Genomic DNA, 20,497 nt, shown 5'->3' with positions numbered 1-20,497 from the left:
GCTATTCCCCTACTCCTCATAGAGATCTTGGGGAGAGAAAGGGTGATAGGGGGAGGACAAATCCAGTAGAAAGTGTGGGGTCCTAATGGACTACAACATGAAATGGTCTCTCAGGGTTTGAGAAACTAGAAAAGCCTTCCATCCTGTCCCTTGCACAGAACACTACTTGGGGCTGGGGGATGGATGCTATGACCCTTCAAAGCCCTATCTGAGAGCCCATGTTCCTCAGTGCTTGGGGGCGTTAAAAGGAACGTCAGAAGAAAGTGCCCACGAATCCCAAGCTCCAGACCTTGGCTTTCTCCCAAACTCTTCCCATCCTGGGAGTTTGTGGGCAGTGAGCGAGTGACACAGGCTACCCAGGAGCACTTTGTCCTTGACACCAAGTTTATCTGGAAAGGGCAGAGCCTTAGTGATAGCGGGAGAGGGAAGAAGGTGGGGGGAGCTTTGGGAGGAGCCAAGTCAAGCAAGAGTGGGAGGTTCCTGAGTCCCAAGGAGGTTAGTAGGTGGGGTCTGGGAGATAGCAGGAGGGTCCTGGGAGTCAGTGGGAGGATCTGAAGTCAGTGGGAAGAGTCATGGCATAGGTGGGGAGAGTCTGGGATTAGCATCAGGAGTCTGGAAGCTAGAGAAGGGACTGGGCTGGCCCTCTGAAGGAGGAGCCTGGCATTGGTGGGAGGAATCTGGATTTTGGTGAGCAGAGCATTAATGGGACGTTCTAGGAGGCAGTGGGAGGAAAGGAGTACCATCAAGGGGTCAGTGGGCAGGGGCATGGTCAACAGGAAGGCGCTGGTCAGTGAGGGCTGACAAGTCAGGGGGTAAGGGTAGTGGGCTGGTCCCAGGGACCCTGACCACAAGCTCCATGGGCTCCCGAGCCTTGTTTCGATAAGCCCGGCGGATGGTATCTACTGCTCGCTGGTGGGTCACCTGCTCCAGGCTCTCTCCATCCACTGCCACGAGCTCGAAGCCAGCCTGGGGTGGGGGTGGGGAAATCACAGCCCTCCCTTCTCAGGTCATCCCACCATCCAACCTCTCACCTCCAGCAGCTAGGACACTCCTCCCCATCTGGGTGGAGAGGATGGACAATGGGACTTTTGTGCCTGGGGCCGTGGGGAGCAGGGTGAAGCACAGACAATGGCCCTTTGTCCCTTGGGGATAGGGGTGGAACAGGATGGGCCACCCTCAGGCTCAGGCTGGCATGAGGGGACAGATTTCTCCCTGGGCTTGTTCATCTTGCCGGCCTGACCCCCCCTGCACCTAAGTCTCCTCCCATGACCTGGTTTAAACCTGTCTGGCTGGAAGATGAGCAGGTTCCGGCCCCCACCCCCCAATTCAGCTCTGGACCTTGGGAGTGGGCTTGGGTACTCTTCACCCACCTGCAGGGTCCCACTGAGGAAGGCAGCCCCCCCAGGGAAGATCTTCTCTATCTTCACCATGGGCTGCACCTTGGATTCAATGCCCCCAGAAATGCTGATGCCTAGTGAAAGAGAAGCACTGGGTGAGTGTGTGACCACTCCCCTCACCCCAGAGCTCCCAGAAGAAACCCAGCACCCCAGCACCAAGTCTAGACCCCAACTTCTCCCAAATCCTCAGATTCAGTTCCCACTCAGTCTTTGATTCCAAAAATTCTCCAGTTCCCACCCCCTCCAATCTCAAACCTCCCCAAGAGGCCCCCATATCCAAATCTTAATACCAGGCCCCCCAGTTGTACCCCAAAACCAAGGCCAGGAACCTCATCCAAACCCAAGAGCCCCATCTGCCAGGCCCAGCCCCAGGTGGACTCACCCAAGGATTGCTTCATCTTGGACAGCATGACTGTCCTCAGCTCCCCGCCAGGGGCCTTCTTGGAGGCCTCCCTGGCTGTCCTGCCAGTTCCATTCTCAGAGTGGCCTTGACGGCTCCCTGCCTTGGCTGCTTGCTCACCCACGGGTCGGGGAAGAGGGGGCCTGGCCTTGCGAGGCTTGTGGTAGCGCCCGTCGGCGGCACTCGGGGTGGGGATAGGTGCTGGGGATGGGGAGCACCTGCGTCCCGGGGACTTGCCTCGGCACCGGCTGCGGCTGCGGCTTCGGCTCTGAGCCAGGCCCTGGCTCTGGCTCTGCCGAGGGTCCTCCCGGGTCAAGGGTTCCGTCAGTAGCCAGTTAGGCCTTGGGGGCCGGGGAGCGACAGGAGGTGGCTGGGGAGGGGGGGTGCTGGTGCTTCGGTGTGGGGCGAAAGCATCTACTGGCACATCTTGGAGAGGGGGGATCCCTTTATGAGGATAGTGGGGAGCAGAGGCCCCCAGGGAGAGCTGGAGGCCCCCCAGCTGCTCCCTCAGTTCCCCATTGTCATCCTCCTCTGAGAAGCCATTCACAGGCAGCAGATAGAAACCTCCACGACTGTCTGGGGAAGAGGGCCAAGGTCAGGCTGCCCGTCCTCACCAGCCCAGGCCACCCTGCCAGGCTCCAGTCCTTGCCTTTGCTGGTGGAAGGCGCGTGAGACCCTGGCTTGGTTGGCTCAGGCCCTCCGGTGGTGTTCCCACAGGGAGGGACTCTGCCTAGGTTCCCGGCTAACACAGTACTTTAAAGCTTTCTATCACAGTCTGTGTCTTAGAAAAAACATGACTCGCTCACCAAACTGGTCATTTCTCAGAGATTATTGCGTAGAAGGAGACTAGATTTAAAAAGTGAGTGGGTTTAAAACCAATTATTAAGTAAATAATAGTACGGGTGGTGAGTGGAAGTGATAAATGTAACTCTGGGGGACAAGGGATTTCCTTCAGGGGACCAGACAGCCTTCTGAAGCCATGACACCCTATGTGGGGGCAGGGACGGAAGGCCCGTCCTCCCTTCCCCGGTACCCCAGGAGTGTGCCCCCTCCCCCAGCTCTGGGACTCCGACTGACCAGGCACAGGTGTGATGAGGTGACGCTTGGGCGGTGTGTCCTGCCGGGCTGGTCTCAAGGCAGGAGGCCGCACTGCTGGGAAAGGAGATCCCCTCAGAGACTGGGGGCCCTGCCAGGCTCCATGATGGACACAGCTGAAGGTCATCTCTGCCTCCTCTCCCCTGGGAGGCCCTCTTGCCATCCCCAGCTGGGGCTCGGAATCTGCACATCCTACCCCCAGCTGCTGACCTGCCTGGCTCTTAAGGGCCTCAAAAGCCTCCAGCTCCACGGGCATCACCATGCTGTCAAAGCGGCCAAGGTCGGTGGGGGCCACCACGCACCTGGGGGAAGGCGAGAGATGAGGGGTGGGCAGGGGCACAGTTCTGGTGGGGTACAGTAGGGGGAGTTCTCCGGGGACCCCTTTCTGCCCCCAAGCCCTCCCCACAGCCTCCACCCCACCTGATGTCCCTCAGTAGCAGCAGCTTTGCGGGTCTATCCAGAATGGCCAGCAGGGGCCTCACGAGATCCTCCACGCCGCCCTCATGCACGTACTGCAGAGAGAGGGGCTGCAGGTCACCCAGTGGCTGGGACATCCAGAGCTGGGGGGAGGGGCTGCGTGAGCCTGTGGGGTTCCCCATGTTTAGGAAAGCTGCTCCCCATCCCCAGGCTGTCCCCGGGACAGGGCAGTGTTGGTGACTAGGGGGAAGCCTGCAAGTGAGCTAACAGACCTATAATAGCTGGGGGGGGGGGGGGCAGCAACGGCTTTGGGACCAGCAACGGCTTTGGGACCAGCCCTTTTGTACGCCTTTTCCATATGGTCTCTCATTTAGCGACGCTGAGAGATGACATGAATTATTCTCATTTTACAGATTGAGGAAACTGAGGCTCAGAGAGAAGGACTTTGCCCAAGGCCACACAGATAAGGAAGTGTGAAGAGCGATTGGAACCTGAGAAGTCAGGCTCCCGCCAGCTTGCGTGCCGGAAAAGGATGTGCGGGCAGTGGACTCTCCTCCCCACCCCCACCTTCCAGGCAGAAGGAAGGAACCAGGGCCAAACGCTAGGCTCTGGGCTCGCCTGGCCCAGCCTGTGTCTGCAGAGAGACCTACCAATTAGGCTTTGTTCAGCGCTGGAATAGGGACCTTGGGGAAGGGGTGGCTCGACAGAAAGCCTCTCCACTCAGTCCCCTGCGGGGGCGGGGGGTGGAAGCCCTTCTGCCTGGCACTGCCCGATGCCACCAGCCACACCCCACCAACGAAGACAAACTGGCAAAGGGAACACTGGGAGCCTCCCTTTTTGGACAACACACTGCCCCCTAGTGGTGGAATGGAGACAAGTACTGATTCAGGGACACACACACACACACACACACTCTTCATCCTGGAAAGGAATAAACACAGACAGCAAGGCCTGGTGGTCAGAGTGAAACATCATAAATTTCGGGACATAAAATATAAACTATGTGGTCCTAAACACACACAAAGTTACAGGGACTCACACATACACGTGTCCAAAATACACCTCCTTGTGTCTGGAGAGAGAGATCTATGATTGCACAGAATCTGTCACATAGGTACACACTTCAACGCCACAAATCTGCATTCAGCACCTACTAAGTGTCACACCCTGTGCTGGCAGTGGGGGCACAACGATGAAGACCCTGTTCCAAATCCTTCAGAAGTCAGTCTAGCGGGAAACGTGGGGCAGAAGGAGCCAAGTGCCCCAGTGGATGACACAACACTGGCAGTGGGGCAGAGGGAGTCTCAGAGGAGCATGCGAAGTCCGGGATTGGCTTCCTGGAGGCAGTGACCTTTACCCTGACCCCTCTTGGTAGGTTTGTTTCATTTACATTTACTCTTAAGGATACATGCAGGGAACAGCATGAATACTCGGAGGAAAGTGCCCTAAGGTTGGGGTGGAATAATGGGTAGACGGAAGGTTAGCTTGACTGCGGGGTACAAGAAGGGCCTCCATGGGGCACCTGGGTGGCTCAGTGGGTTAAGCCTCTGCCTTCAGCTCGGGTCATGATCCCAGGGTCCTGGGATCGAGCCCCGCATTGGGCTCTCTGCTCAGCGGGGAGCCTGCTTCCTCCTCTCTCTCTCTCTGCCTGCCTCTCTGCTACTTGTGATCTCTGTCTGTCAAATAAATAAATAAATAAATAAATAGAAAAGGGCCTCCATGTAGGCTGCATAGGTTGGGACTGCAGGGTGAGTGGTGGCCCAGAGTTGTGCGGTTCATCACATGTGTAATCCTAGGCAGTGGCCAACAGAAGATGACGAGGTGGTGACGTGGCAACCACAGGAAGGCTGAGGTTCGTGGCTGGGGAGTCAAAGCAGGGAAGGCCTTGAATGTGAGCCTGAGAAACTTTCTCTGTTCCACCAAAGGTAAGAGATTGCAAGGGGACTTGGGGAGTGTCAAGTGATCCAAGATGGGGTTTCTAAAGTCTGGTCTGGTGGCCGTGGAGAGCTGGCTCAGAGGAGTGAGAAGGGAGGCCTAGGGTTTGAGGCCACGCTTTCAAGTCATTAGGGGAGATGTACTAATCATTCCGACCAGAGCTCCACCCCAGAGGGTTTGATTGCTTTGGTGAGGCGTGGGTCAGGTTTGGGGGGTATTCAGGTGCTGTGGGGGTGCAGTGAGAGGTGGTCCTGACTTGGACAGGGTGGGAGGAACGGAGGGCTGATGGAAAAGGAGCTGAGCCAAGAAACGGACACAGCGCGCCACCTAATGGCCAGAGAGCAGAGGTGCAAGCTCACGGAGGTTGATGCTTGGGTTCCCACTCAGCGCTGAATTGAGGGTGATGACAAGTTTAGCCCAAAGGCACTAGGTACCCCCCAACATGCACCCCATCTGTGGCTCTGCTGTCAACCAGGCCTCGGGAAAAGGATGCATGAATTACTGTGTCTGTCTCCAGTTGATACGTACCTGCCTTAGCTAGACACACACACAGTCGCACGCAAACCTAGGTACCCCACAGACACACAATTGTACACATCACACAGACAAACAACACAGCCCCACCCCGACCAGGCTGAGGGCGTGGGGGGAATCACAAGCGACTTCCTGGAGCCCCTGGAGCTTGTTCTTGCATACGGGCTTAATGTGCGCTGATGCCGGCACCTCACGGGGACACCAGGACAGGAAACCCGGGGACTCTGAGACAGGACAAGAGCAGAGGGCCTTCTGATCCCCCTGGAGGGGGAGGCTGTGCCTCCCACAGCCTCCCCAACATCCAGGCCACAAGGACTCCCTCACTTCTAACTTGCACTCCACCCTGGAGCCCCACTTTCTGTTTGAAGTAGAAGGAAACAGAACAACAGTGCAGATGCTGGGGGAGGCTTGAGGTGTGTGTGTGTGGACGACAAAGGATTACTTACTTGGGTAACAGGGGAGGGGGTGTGGCATCAGGTCGGGCCTGTGGGCTGACCCAGGTGTAGAGGGAGGCAGGGGTTCCGGGGAGAAGGCTGGACTTTTGAGGAGCGTGAAGGCAGTGACCAAAGAGACTTGTGTCCTCCAACTCATCACCTGTCCAGCTCTTTCTCTCCTTAGCTGAAACATCACCTGCTCAAGGAGGCCCTCCTAGACCACACTACCTAATTTGTACCTCTTGGGTTATTTTCTCCTGCTCTTTCCTCTCCTAGCACTTGATGTGATTTGTCACTATGGGTGTTTAGGTTCTAATTATTGTATCTCCCCTTCCTGTCTGTGAGCTCAGTGTGTGTGTGTGTGTGTGTGTGTGTGTGCGCGCGTATGCGTGTGCACGTGCGCAACAGGAGTGACTTCTGCTTTTACCGACCACTGGCCTCACGGCATCAAGCCCAGATACTGACCAGAGACTGTGGCCTGAATGAATGAGGGACTAGGTGGCTGGGTGACCGCGGGCTGGAGCTGGGGGCAGGCGGGAAGCTCACCCGGGAGCAGTGGCGGGTGATGGCCAGCACTTCATCGTCAGTCAGCAGCCGTCGGGCCAGGTCCTGAATAAGAGGCCGTCGGCTCTCCCAGGCTTGCACCTGCTCATCCATGCTGGGCAGCTGGCTGGAGGGGCTCCCAGACCTGGCAGAGAGCAGGGCCCGGCCCCTCTCCCGCTCTGCAGGGAAGGAGCAAAGGCATATGATGACGGAGACAGGAACCCTCAGGGAAGGAGACAGGGGCTTCTCTCAGTGGGGTCAGACCCCAGAACAGGTCAGCTGAGAGGCCTAGGTACTGCTGACAGAATCCCAGCCTAGCCCCAGATCTCCGCACCATGGTCTCCCATAGCGATCTGCCCAGCAAGGGAGCTCCAATCCAGACCCTTTGGCCCCCAACACAGACCCCTAAACTAGTCTGTTCCTTGCTGGTGTCCTATGAACAGTTACTGTCATAGTACTCAATGGAGTTCTGGCCCAGGCTCCCTCATTCCCCAAAACCTGTCTTTAGGAGTCCCTCTGAGTACCCAGTTCTCAAAAATGCACCCCAATATCTCTCTGTAGCCCTGTCTCTCCTGGTAAGCTTAGCCCAATTCTTTTAGTTGCCTCCAGTATGCACTCAATCCCCCATGCATGACCCCAACTGAGTTCAGCCCAAAGCCCGTTAATTGCCCCCAACATGCACCCCATTTGCAGCTCTGATGTCAACCAGGCCTCGGAAAAGAGATGCATGAATTACCACGTCTCAGTCTCCAGGTGACAAACTTCTGCACGGGCCCCACTGCCCCTGCTATGGAGAAGAAAGGCTCAGCGGCGGGCCCTGGCTCCCAATCTGAACATAGGGCTTGGGGGGCTCAGGGGTGGCTGGATCACCGGCTGGAATGAAGAACTCAGGCTGGAAGGAGGTGGAATGGGGAGGCAAGAGGCCAGGCCACGGAGGTCTTCAGGGACCACGGTCCCCTAGGGACTTCATTCATAGGCCGTGGGGAATCAGTGAAAGTTTGAGATCAAGAGAGGGTGCAGTCTGGGTTCTGCTTCTGGAAATTCATTTAGAAGCAAATACATGGAGAGAAGAACCCCAAGAACAAAGCTTGGGGGAGCACCTACCTTCAGGGGACAGAGAAAAAAAGAGGAGCCTTTGGAGGAGAGAGAGGAGTGTCCAGAGGGATAGGAGAAGCATCAGGTGAGAGCAGGGCCCCGGGGGCTGTGGAAAAAGAGGTGGGTTGAGGAAGTGGGGTTGGCCCAGCCTGATCTGAAGAGCTTGTCTCTTCCGTGGAACTCTCACCTTAGCCCCCCATTGGGGGCTGGGTCCAGATCCTCATCCCTTCATTGTTTTTGCCTACCCAACCTCCACTCTCCCTCTGCAAACAGCACCCCAGTTTCACCTGGGGACCTCCATTCTCAGTCCATGGGCTCCAGGGTGGGTCCCTGACCGAGGAAGGCCCATGAAAGCACCATGGGCCCACCCCATTGGGCATGTGACCCAGCAGGGCCAATGAGAGCCTGGAACTTCAGCGGGACATTTTTAAGAAGCTCTCCTCTGTCCCTGGGTTGCTAAGCAGCAGTGCCATCTTCCCTCTGAGTGGGCAAAACCTGCAGGATAATGAAGCCAACCCAGGGGAAAGGGGAACCAAAGATGAAGGGGGCAGATGTCTGATGAGACTGTTTAAACCTTTAGAACTCCTTACGTCAGTAGCTGAGCTAAGGAGTACTTTTAAACCTACTTTGAGTTGAGTTTTTGTCCCATACAACCCTGAGAGTCTTATTCATGCACTTGTGGTCCAGTCTTGGAGCCTCACCTGAGAGACAAGAGGCCTCTCTGAGGGTCCATTGGAAGCCCCTGTCTTAAGTGAAGCCTGCCCAGACCCTTCCACTTGGGCCCTGATCTAGAAACAGCCTTGCCCAGGGATGATTCTAGAACTGGTAGGGTCTGTGGCGCTCTGGCCAGGGGAGGTGAAGACAAATATTCCAGGAGAGGCGTGCCCAACCCACCTCAGCACCAAGAGCACAGAGACCTGACCCAAGCCCTTAACTTCCTGGCTAGGCTGTGGCTCTATCAGTTTTCCTTTCTGTAAAGTGGGGAGATGAGACAGTTTAACAATGACCACTATGTTTTCTGAGGACCTTCTGCATGTCAGACGATGTCCTTAAGTGATTTACATACACCCATTCACTTATTCCTCACCATTCCTGAAGAAATAGGTAATCATTACTTTCGTGCGACTCATGAGGAAACAGGCTTATGGGGGCCGGTAGCGACTCCCAGCTGGTAAAAGGCAGTGCAGGAGTTCAGCCCAGAGCTGCTGGATGCCAAAGTGGGCTGTACCGCCTTCCTCCCGCTCTCTCATCCTGCTTGCTTACCTTTTTCCAGGTCTAGGCGAGGGCGGGGCTTGGCTGGGCTCCCTCCATCCAGCGTCCAGGCCTCTCTGTGCCCATCGCCTGCCAGCCGCCCCTGCCGCCCTCCCTTGAAGAAGAGGTTCATCAGTGTCTTGGAACGCTGCAGGGCCCCCTTTTCCCCAGAGGACCCCAATTTCTTCTTCCGCTGCTTCTTCTCCTCTGCGGACATGAGGGAGCACCCAGGGAGCTGGGGTGGTGGGCAGAAGGGAAGGCCGAGGGGCAGGGGTGTGAAGAGGGGCAGAGAGGAGGGACAGGAGAGGCAGACAAGACCCCCAGCCTTATGGGGAGGTGGGGATGGACATAGGTGGGCTTCCTCGTTCACGTTCCACCTCTCCCCCACCCACAGCTCCAGCTTTGTGAGGACTCTCCGAAAAGGCCGGGGTGTGTGTGTCTGTGCCTGTGTGTGTGTAGGGTGGCAGGGATGGATTTGGGCTGGTTTGGGACCCAAAGCTGACAGGAGCTGGGACTGGATCTGAGGGTGGGTTTGGGGCCCAGGACCAGTTGAAAATGGGGCCCAGAGTGGCATCTGAGTGCATTCTGGGGCTGGAAATGAGGCCTAGTCAAGGCCTAGAGCCAAGGGAGGGCCCAGGGCTGGATGTGCGGCAGGTGTTGGACTGGGAGCTCTGGAGAGAGCATCAGCCGCCCCTTCCCTACATACCCCACAAGGTCAGGTGGCTTTGGGACCTCGTGATGGGGGGCCGTGGCCGGCTCAGGGCCAGCAGCAGAGCAGTCTTCGGGGACTCAGAGAGCGTAGAATCCAGGCGGCGGGCAGGCCAGGGTCCGTCGGAGCGGATGGCAGTGTCCCTGAGGATGACGGTGGGCCTCACGCTGCACCAGGTCTCCACGTGGCCCCCCACGTCAGGCTCTGTCTGCATGGCTGTGTCTGCCCGCCCCCAGCCTGGGCCCCAGCTGCCCGGCTCGTCAGGCCCCAGGCAGACATCCATGCGGTCGGAGGGCAGGGAACCCGAGCCCTCAGCGGAGCTGTAGGGGGCACTGGAGGCATAGGAGGAGACGCTGGAGCTGCTCTCAGAGGCCGGGGACAGCTGCTGCAGCACCCCGTTGCTCACTGCAGGCAGTGGGGAAGGCAGGGGCATCTCAGGGGAAGGCCGGGCGGCTTCAGGGCCCTGCCAGGGTTGCACACCACCTTGGGCATGGGGGTGGGTGAGTGTTGGGTACCCGAGGAGGCTGGAAGCACGGGCTCTGGGGAACCGGCAGCTCAGCAGTCCTGCCCCTGACTTGTTGAGAGACCTTAGGCAAGTCCCTTCTCCTCCATTCACGGCAACTCCCCACCCCCACCCCACCCCGGACTCCAGAGCCAGGGGAGCCGGGAACCCAGAAATGGTTCCCGGCAGTGAGGAAGTCCCAAGCAGGTTGCTCCTCCTGCCCCATTAGTCCTCAGAGACTCCGACCCACTGTCGGGCCTCAGCCCTTTCCCTCCAACCCAGGGTCTGAGCCACTTACATCGGTCCAGCCAGCAGTACTCAGAAACCATCTCTTTGTAGGCAGGGTACCGGCCAGTCTCCTGGGAAGATCATGGTGGGCATAGGAGGGCATGGGGGAGTGGGTGAGAAGGGGGTGGGTGAGAAGGGGGAGTGATGGGACAGGAGTAAACTTTCCAACTCCATCTCTCTCCTCCAAGTTCATCACACTTGAGACAAATGGGCCACTTTATGTCTGAACATGCCAAATTCCTCTGTATCTCGGGGCTTTGTATTTGCTGCCCATTCGGTCTGGATTCTCTTCCTTCCACTCGTCTTCTGGCTAACTCCTTCTCCCTCTTCAGGTGTCAGCCCTCTAGAGAGACCTGCCCTGACCCCCGGCTAAAAATGCCTTCCTCAGTAACCCCTCCCATTTCTCTGTTAATTTCCTTACAGCATTTGTCAGTCAGCATGCCTGTTTGCCTGGCTCCCCCCACCCCAGTACCTCCCACCCCTCTGGGCAGACACTTCTGTCTTGCTCACTGTCATAGCCCCAGCACCTGGCAGAGAGGCTGTCATGTGGTACATACTCAAAAATGTTGAAGGAATGAACAAGGGGCAGAGTGGGAGAGAGGAAGAGTGTTTGGGATCATGTGAGAAGAAGGGAAGGGAGAAACGGGATGTGAGGGGGTTGTGGGATAGGAAACCAAGTGGCAGAAGGCGGAGGAATGGCAGAGGAGGCCCTGAAGAGCGAGATGGGTGAAGGCTAGGGAAGGGAGGAGAGCAGAGCGGGGCCAGAGTGGGGCCGGAGTGGGTTCCAGTGGAGAGCGAGCCGTCCCTGGCCCTGCAGCCAGAGTGAGAATGACATGATCCTCAGGCAAGTGTGAGACCCACATGAATCATGAATGCAGGTGCCTCCCCTGAAATCCGATCTCTGGCCCCAGCCCAGCCTCCTTGCCCTGAGCCCAGGTCCCTCCCAAAGACACAGCTAGTGCCCACCCTCTGGGCAGGATGCTTTCTCCTTCCACACCTGCACCTCCACCACTCATCGGAAAGGGCACTGCCCTCCATGTCTGGGGAGCAGGACTGCAAGCAGGTCCTGCTGCTGGCCAGCTGAGGAAGTGACCATGATTCCTGAACGACTCTGCCTCTCTGAGCCTGTTTCTTCTGTGCAGTAGGGATGAGCACAATGTCTTGCCCTCTCAAATGGCTATGGAAAAGTCCTAAGTTGTAGGGCAACAGGTATTAAGTACTAGAGGTCTGGGAAGTCCTTCCTACAGTCTGGCCTCTCCCTGACACCCACAGTCCTGCCCACCTTGATGGTCAGCATGATGTGTGTTTGGCCCTTCAGCACCTCCACGGCCTGGCTGTGGCTGATGTCGTCGAAACTGACGCCGTTGGCCGCCAGGACCTGGTCCCCCACCTTGATGCCATTCTCCTCAGCCAGCCCACCATGATCCACTCTGGGGTCAGACAGGAGGCAGTCTGAGAGGTCACCTGGCCTGCCCTCCCTCACCCTAGACCAGACTCTTCACTTAGATACAGGAACACCCCAGCCAAAATCCTTGACCCTCCTCCTGGAGCCCCCCACCCCTACCCAGGCCCCACCCCTGACCTAGGCCCTCCTTGGGACATGTGGTTGGCTGAGCCTCCTTTGCCAACCCGTCCCCACTGCATGCCCTGCCCCAGCCCTCACTTGGACACATAGATGCCCAGGCCAAACTCCTTGCCCCCGCGGATATTGAAGCCCAGACAGAAGTCGTCCGACGTGGTGTACAGGTGGACAATGCGGCGCACGCCGTCCTCCGAGCCGCTGTCTGACGGCGTTGAGCTGCACTTCTCCACCACCAACCGCCGATTCACCACATCCACCCTGGGACAGCAGCAAGCAGCCATCAGTCTAGGCTCCCCCCAGCCACCACCAGGCACCCCCTCTCTTCCCAGCATCCCCGATGACTGCACAGGTAAGGGTTGGTTGCCTTGGGGGACTCCCCAGTCCTGAGCCCTTCAGTGGGAAGTCCCCTTCCTCAGGTGGGGAAACCGCCCCAATTTCCTCTCTCTGTGGAGCGGCCCATTGTGCCAGGGCCCCTCTCACGTCCCCACAAGAGCCCTGAGGGTGAGGAGCTGTTACTATGCCCTGGCTCCCGGGAGCGATGACAGCATTGGGGGCAGGACCGCTGGCATCTGGGACAGAGCTGGGAGGAGAGCTGGGGGACAGACACGGCCTTGTCTCATTGCAGTGTCAGGCCTTGGGATCGCTGTGTTTCCAGTGCCAGGGGGACAGAAAGAGCGGGAGCCAGGGATAGCCAAGTCCCACGCAGAGCCCTGTGTCTCCTGCCTCTCCTGCGTGGGCTGGGTGGGCTGGACAGGGTGGGGCAAGGTCAGGGCCGGGACCAGGCCTTCTCACCATGTAGTCTTCTCCTTGGAGAACCTGATGCCCGGCACTCGGCCCATGCGTCTCACCGTCAGGTGCAGACGGCTGCTGCCCGTGAGCACTTTCACGGCGCTGCCCATGGTGGTGCTTTCCAGGCTCAGCCCATTCACCTCCGTGATCTTGTCTCCCACGCACAGGCCAGCCCGCTCTGCACCAGAGGAGGGGCAACTGGCATGGGCCTCTTGGGACAATTCCCCCAGGGCGAAGCTAAGCCTTCCACTGCCCCCCCCACCAGGCTCCCTTCCACGAGATTTGGGGTCCTCAGATGAGTCTGGGTATTCCTCATTAGACTAGGGACTTGTCCATTAGCCCGCTCCATCTGGGGAGGCGGCCCCATTTCCCCATTGGATCAGTCCCTCCAAAGCTGAGGACCCTTTCCTGTCATCCCTGAAAATAGGACTCCAGAACCCCAGTGAGGTGGGGGCTCATACCTTCAGCCAGCACCTCCCTTCAGGGGACCCTGCTCACCTGCACTGCTCCCCTCCTCCACCTTGCTGACGAAGATGCCCAGGCCGTGCTCAGAGCCGCCCCGCACACTGAAACCCAGTCTCCCTGCTGGACTCTTCTCCACCCGGACAGCGCGGATGATATCGCTCTCATTACTGTTGGCTGTGTGGTGGAGGGAGCAGGGAGGGACACAGACATGACTCCCATGTCCAGTCTGGGCACAGAGGGCCCCTGGGTTTCCCAGTTTGGGCTGGGTTGCTAGGCACAGATACCTAAGGCCCTAAGGCCTAAGGGCAGCCAATTTCTGAGTTCCCGGTCGGTGACTTTGAGAGTGTGGGTCAGGGAGAGAGTATGGGAACAAGCAGGACAGGGCTCCATATTAGAAGATGGTCTTCTCCTTCCCTGATTATATAGGGCTGTGTGTGTTTCTGGTGCTTACTAAGCTTCTCACTCCCACAGGCCTGGGATAGAAGAAATTCCTAAAACCCCTGCCCCTCTGAGGGTCAGATGGATAGAAAAGAAATTCAAGATTCCATTCTATGGGGCAGAGTTGAGCCAAGTTTGAGCTCTTCATCTTCAGCAGAAAGGAGTATTCGAGCTCTGTCTTCAAATAGTTGAAGAGCTATTCTGTGAAAGGCATTGGATGTTTTTGTCTGTGTAACCCAGATGGCAGAACCAAGCTCAATAATGGACTTCGATGGAGGTCAATTTAGTAGGAAAAAACTCTAAAACCTTCAGCCGTCAGACAATGGAATGAGTTTTCCAAGAGAGATAGTGAGTTCCCCATCTTTGGAGGCATACAATCTGGCACTTGATAAATCCCTGTCTGGGGTGTTGTAGAAGGATCTCTGAGGCCCCTTCTATCTCTTAGACTCTATGATTCTGGAGGTAAGGGCTCAAGGAGCTACTTAACTAGATGAGGAAGGAAACCCAAAATACCACTCTGCTGCAGTATATGCCCGGAGCCCCCAGAGTGCTCCTCTCCATCAGCACTCCATCATCACGTCAGAGAAGCAGGCTTCCCAGGAGCTGCAGTTGCCAGGGAAGATGTTTGGGAAGACAAGATGGGTGGGATTTCAATGGGTGGAGCAGAAAGGGAGGGCGCCAAGAGGGAGGGGATGGAGTGAACAAAGGCTTTGAGGTGGGTCCTTGAGAAGGTCTTCGGTTAGAAAAGTTAAGAAGACTGGAGGTGGGGGTGCCTGGGTGGCTCAGGCTCAGTGGGTTAAGCCCCTGCCTTCAGCTCGGGTCATGATCCCAGGGTCCTGGGATAGAGCCCCGCATCGGACTCTCTGCTCAGTGGGGAGCCTGCTTCCTCCTCTCCCTCCCTCTGCCTCCCTCTGCCTCCTTATGATCTCTGTCTGTCAAATAAAAAAATAATATCTTAAATGAATAAAATAAAATGTTAAAAAAAAAAAAGAAGAAGAAGACGACTCGAGAGGGAAGCTGGGTCCCAGGTGAGAAGGTGAGATTTCTTCTTGGGCAAGGCTTACTCTAGAGGTATTTGAGAGGGAGAACTCTCTCTCTCTCTCTCTGTCTCTGTTTCTCTCTCTCTCTGTCTCACACGTGCACACACAGACACACACACACACACACAGACTTCTGCTTGATGTATGAGAAATCAGGTTACAATACATGACCAGAGCAGCTCTGGAAGAAATCTCCAAGGGCAGCCTGTGGGTAGGGGATGGTGCAAGACAGATATGTGTGGCATCCTGAGGCTTCCTGCCTGATTCTGTCTGCACACATCTCCACCCAGCACAGGAGTCTGTGGCTCTCCTGTCCCCCAACCCTCTTTCTTCTCAGTTCCTCCCTGGGCCCTTCCTAGGGCCCTGGGCCAGTGGGCTGCCAATCTCTAGTGTTGAGCATAGGAGCTTGGGGCCTCTGAGGATAGAAACTTCTCTACCTCCACTGGCCTACCCCTGCCCACTGACCTCCCCCTCCAGGAGCTCACAGCCTTCTCACTGTCTCTTCACTCCCAGTCTTGCCCCCTTTAGGCCATTCTCTACACAATGGCCAGAGTTAGCTTTTACAGAAGATCATGCCTGCTTATTAAAAACTTCAGCACCTGCTCCTGCTTCTAGAAGGAACTCCACAGTCCCGTAGGCCCAGTAAGGCCCTCCGTGGGCTATCCTCAGCCCACCTCTCTCCCTTCACCTTTGGCTGCCATCCCAGCCTCATTGAGCTTTGGCTACACTGACCTCTCTCCTATTCCTCTCACAGGCTAATCATTTCAGTGTTCCCTCAATCTGTGAAACTCTTACCCAGACCTTCATAAAGCCAGCTCCCAATCTGCAGCCCCTCCTGGCCCACACAGCACTTTCTCTGAGAAGCTTTCCTGGTCTACCCTCCCTGAAGTCCCTTCCCTTCCTCCCAGGTGACCTCTATTAGAGTGATTGTCAAACCGTGCCCCCCAGGCCACCAGCAGTACTTAGGAACTTATTAAAAATGTGTATTCTTGGGGTACCTGGGTGGCTCAGTTGGTTAACCAACTGACTCTTGATTTCAGCTCAGGTCATGATCTCAGGTCCTGGGATCGAGCCCTGCAACAGGCTCTGAGCTCAGCGTGGAGTCTGCTTGTCCCTCTCCCTCTGCTCCTCCCCCTGCTCTCTCTCAAATAAATACATTTTTAATTTTTTTTTGTTTATTTATTTGACAGACAGAGATCACAAGTAGGAAGAGAGGCAGACAGAGGGGTGGGTGGGGAAGCAGGCTCTCCACTGAGCAGAGAGCCCGATGTGGGGCTTGATCCCAAGACCCTGTGACCATGACCCGAGCCAAAGGTAGAGGCTTTAACCCACTGAGCCACCCAGGCGCCCCCCAATACATTTTTTTAAAGTGTATTCTTGGGGCACCTGGCTGGCTCGGCCAGTAGAGCATGTGACTCTTGATTTCAGGGTTGTGAGTTTGAGCCCCACATTGGGGTAGAGATTACTCAAAAATAAAATCTTTAAAAGAAAAATATATTTTAAAAAATGTGTATTCTTGGGCTTCACTGCAGGTGCCCTGAATCAGAGGCTCTGGGTGTGGGACCCCAGCAGCTTATCTTTTCACAACCCCCCCAGGCAATTCTGATGTCTTCCCAAGTTTGTGAGCCACTACTCTATCCTACCATGCAAATTAGTGCCTCCAAGGGTCTTACCATCCTTTCTCATGACTGGCTTCCTCACATATTATTTATTGTCTGTCACCTTTCGCTAGATTATAAATTCACTCATGGTAGGGACTTTGTAATCCTTTTCTGCCAATGTATCTCCAGTATGTTGCACAGCACTTGGTATCTGCCAAGGATTTTTTGAGTAAGTAAAAGAATAAATGGATGAAGGAGAGAGGGGAGGAAGGGCTGGTTTGGATCAGAGAATGAATTTTCTCTGGGACCAGCTGAGTTTGAGGAGCTGGTGGGAAGTCATGGGGGTGAGGTGAGTCGTGGTTTCTCCCTCCCCACTGTGTCTCCCTTATCAGTTACTTTAGGCCTCTGGAATGGTCTAAATAGTAACAAGGAGGAAAGGTTCCGGGATGCAGTGACTGGGGAGATGTTTGTGCTCAGGTGGAAGGGAAAATTCTGAGCTCAGGGGCTCCCGGCCCAGACAGGGTAGGGGCCGGCAGGTGGAAGTCTGTCTGGCCCTCCCCTTAGCTGCAGGAGCAGGGCTCAAGGGCGAGGCAGTTGGATAGAGCCATCCTGGAACTTCTGCAAGAGCATCTTTAGGGGGAGAGCGTACAGAGCCGTCACACCATAGTTGGGGCATTGTCTGGGGCTGTGTGAGGGGGATGTATATGTTCTTTTAAAACAATGGGACCTAGGGACGCCTGGGTGGCTCAGTTGGTTAAGCGGCTGCCTTTGGCTCAGGTCATGATCCCAGCGTCCTGGGATCGAGTCCCACATCAGGCTCCTTGCTCGGCGGGGAGCCTGCTTCTCCCTCTGCCTCTGCCTACCACTCTGTCTGCCTGTGCTTGCTCGCTCTCTCTCTCTCTAACAAATAAATAAATTAAAAAAAAAAAACAAAAAAAACAATGGGACCTAAAAAGGTCGTGCCCCAGTGCCTTCCCTGTCCCCTACCACGTCCCTTAGCTCCTCTGTGGACTTTTGCTCCATGACCCGAGTGGCAGTGGTAACTCTGAGTAGTGCCTTGGTGCTCATTGGGGTGGGGGAGACCCAGCACGGTAGATGATGGGAGTGAGCAGGCCTGGGCCACTGGTGCAGGAAAGCCTGCACCCTGAGCACCCCAGCAGCCGGGGTAAGGGGACAGTGATGCCAGCTGGGTCAGAGGGGAGGAGATGGGTCTGAAAAGTCCACTCTGGGATCCAGCCAGGGGAGTTCTGCTGGCTGGGAAACAGAAGGGGAGCTGGAGATATTTATCACATCTGTCCCACAGGAAGCCCAGCCCCAGGGGGTGCCCATTCTGCTCCCCACCCCTGCTGACACTCAAAGTCCTGCCTTGTTCACTGCCTCTTTGTCGCCTCACATCTGTCACTGCAGCCAGGCTGTCTCCTAATTGCCCCCACCACCACCATTGGGGCCTCCACCCTGTGCTCTCAGTTTCCACTTCCAGCCCTGTCTGGGAAACCTCCATCCCAGCACCAGCTGCTCTCATCGCTCTGTCTCTAAGCCCCACTACACTGTTCATTTCTGGAAGGTGAAGATTGACCCTTGTTTTTCTCCAGGCCCCCCGCAGGACCTGGTGTAGAGCAGGTGTGCAATGTAACAGCATGAAGCAACTGTGTCAGATCAGGTAACCCCCTGGTTCGGGGCCCAGGCCTGGGGCTCCCTTCTGGACCCTCAACCCTCCTCCTCTCCCCTCTCTTTGGAACATTTGCTACCCTACCTCTTTCTTTTCTTCTGCATCTGAAATCTTTTTTTTTTAATTATTTACTTATTTTACATAATCTTTACACCCAGTTGGGGCTTGAACTCATGTTCTGAGATCCAGAGTCACGAGCTCTTTGGACTGAGCCAGCCAGGTGCCCCTGCACCTGAAACCTTTAATTCTGTCTCCCCAGTGGTCACTGAGTCCTCACAGCCCAGCATGGAGCTGGTCACACAGTGGGTTGGTTGATGGAGAGAGCTTTCTCCATCCTGCTCCTCCCAGCCTGAGGGGCAAACACCAAGGGACAGGAGAAAGGCGGAGTCCTTAGGATGGGGCTGCCCATTCCATAGCCTACCTTGCTGGCTGGGGAGCTAGCACATCACACACACCTGTCCCTGCCTCCACACTCCTATCTCCCCCTCCCACCTCTCTACAATCCTGCAACCCTATAGTGTTGGCCTGAACCTCAGGAAAGGGCTGACCAGGAGGAGTGTGTGGCTAAACAGGGGCCCCCATGCCCCACAGCTCTAAGACTCCCATCTCTCCAGCTCCTCCTCCCAGCAGGGCCCCTACCCCCACCCTCAGCGCCAGGCCCGAGCTGGGCCCTGCTCACACCTTCGATGGGGGTGTTGATGAGGATGACGCGGCCCATGGGCGATGAGGCTCGGATTCCGCGGGGGGGCCCGTTCAGCAGCCGCTGCTGCCTCTTCAGCAGGTATCGCGTTGCGGAGCCCGAGTCGCTGCCCAGGTGGCCGCGGGAGGAGAGGGAGCTCAGGGAGCCCGAGCTGAGGTCTCTGAGGCCCAGTGGATCAAAGCCCACTGCAAAACCCTGCGCCATTGTGGCTAGCCTGAGGCGGCGCCCTACAAGTCCAGAAGGAACCTGCTAGCCCTTGCGAAAAGGGCCCTGCGTGCTCCCGGCTCCATGAGCCTTCTGTTCGGGGGCAGGGGTCTCAGTACTGGGAGCGCCCCACCTCGGCTGCTTCTCAGGAGTGTGCGCTCCAGGCCTGCGGATGGAGAGCAGGGATGGGGACAAGGGTGTAATCGCTGCCCTCGCTGCCCGCCAGAACTTCCACCCCGGCCCTGATTTGAGCATCCTGTCGTCCCATGCCTTAGGCCCCTCTCCTCTCCTGCCCCTGGCCCAGTCCAGGCACCATCGCAGACTTTCGGAGCCAATCCTACAAGGCCAGTGGGAGCCTCTCATTCACTCTTCATTCCGGCTCTCAGCTGAGTCATCTACCCCAGTGCCCAGTCCTGGGTAGAGTGGAGATGGATTCTTGCGGGCCCTAGGGCTTCAGATGGTGTGAAGGAAATTGGGGCCAGGACAATCCCCTGCACACCTCTCCTTGTGTTTGTGGGTAGGGGGCTCGGGTCTCTAGGCCAGGGCTTCAGGACCTGGGACAGCTGCAGCCAAGGGTCCCAGAGATTCCCCGACCACCAGAGCTTACCTGGTCCCAGGCTGTTGTCCCCTCCGTCCCCCTCCTCTCTCCTCTAAAGAGGTGGCCTGAACCTCTCCCAGGCTTTGGCGGAGGACCTGCAGGCTAGAGCCCAACAACAGCGCGCACAAAACCCGGAGCCAAGTCCCCCAGAGCAGCTCTGGGACTCAGAACGCAGCATCCCACCCTCGGGTCGGTCCTCTCGGCCCCCACCTCTCCAGCTTGGCTCCCCTCACCTGCTCGCTGGTGCGGCAGCCGGCGGCCTCCCCCGCCGGTGGGCGCCCGCGTGCGCAGCAACCGGGGGAACCTCGCCCGCGCTCCGCCCAGGCTACGGGAATAAGGCCGGCCTGCGTAGGTGCGGGCTCCCATTGGCTGCGACAGCCGCCAGTCATTAGCTCCGTCCCCTCCCCTGGGCACGCAGGACTGCAGTTTGTCACCTGGGCTGAGGCCGCTGGGTTCTGCCCGCTGCAATTCGAGTTCTGATGCCTTCTCCCGCCCCACGAACTTAGGGTTTGGGTCACGCCTCGTCCCCTCCCGCTACGGGTTCAGTGCAGGGGAGCCCAGAACCGCTTCTTCTCCAGGCCAAGCCAGACACTAGGGCTCCTGGAATTGCCACCCCTCCGCGTCACCCCCAAGGCCTCAGTGAGGGAATGGCACCGGGGCAGAGGGGGTGTAAGCATTTGGTGGGCAGGAGCGTGGGCTGGCGCCTGGGTACAGGGCAGGCGTTCTCTCCGAGGTGACTGGGTGAGTTGTGAAGTGTGTGTGTGTGTGTGTGTGTGTGTGTGGTGTGTTTACTGCCTTCTTTCACATGCAT

At 57.0% G+C, this 20,497-nt stretch overlaps 1 protein-coding gene across 1 annotated transcript; it reads right to left on the bottom strand.

Annotated features, from left to right (window-relative positions):
• Positions 1–125: 125 nt before the first annotated feature.
• PDZD7 (PDZ domain containing 7) lies at positions 126–19,088 on the bottom strand (the record flags this gene model as incomplete). Its single annotated transcript, XM_080822703.1, has 17 exons — positions 126–416; positions 922–966; positions 1,371–1,471; positions 1,780–2,373; positions 2,875–2,946; positions 3,103–3,194; positions 3,313–3,404; positions 6,759–6,934; positions 7,492–7,542; positions 9,114–9,308; positions 9,808–10,215; positions 10,611–10,671; positions 11,883–12,030; positions 12,264–12,440; positions 12,975–13,149; positions 13,470–13,610; positions 18,866–19,088. 17 exons carry the CDS (start codon positions 19,086–19,088, stop codon positions 126–128), a joined length of 3,042 nt encoding a protein of 1,013 aa, XP_080678829.1.
• Between the last annotated feature and the right edge of the window lie 1,409 nt (positions 19,089–20,497).

The sequence above is a fragment of the Martes martes genome, assembly GCF_963455335.1.
Source record: "Martes martes genome assembly, chromosome: 14".
NCBI lineage: Eukaryota > Metazoa > Chordata > Mammalia > Carnivora > Mustelidae > Martes > Martes martes.
The sequence above is the reverse complement of the archived record's forward strand: the minus strand, read 5'-3'. Positions and strand labels throughout refer to the sequence as shown.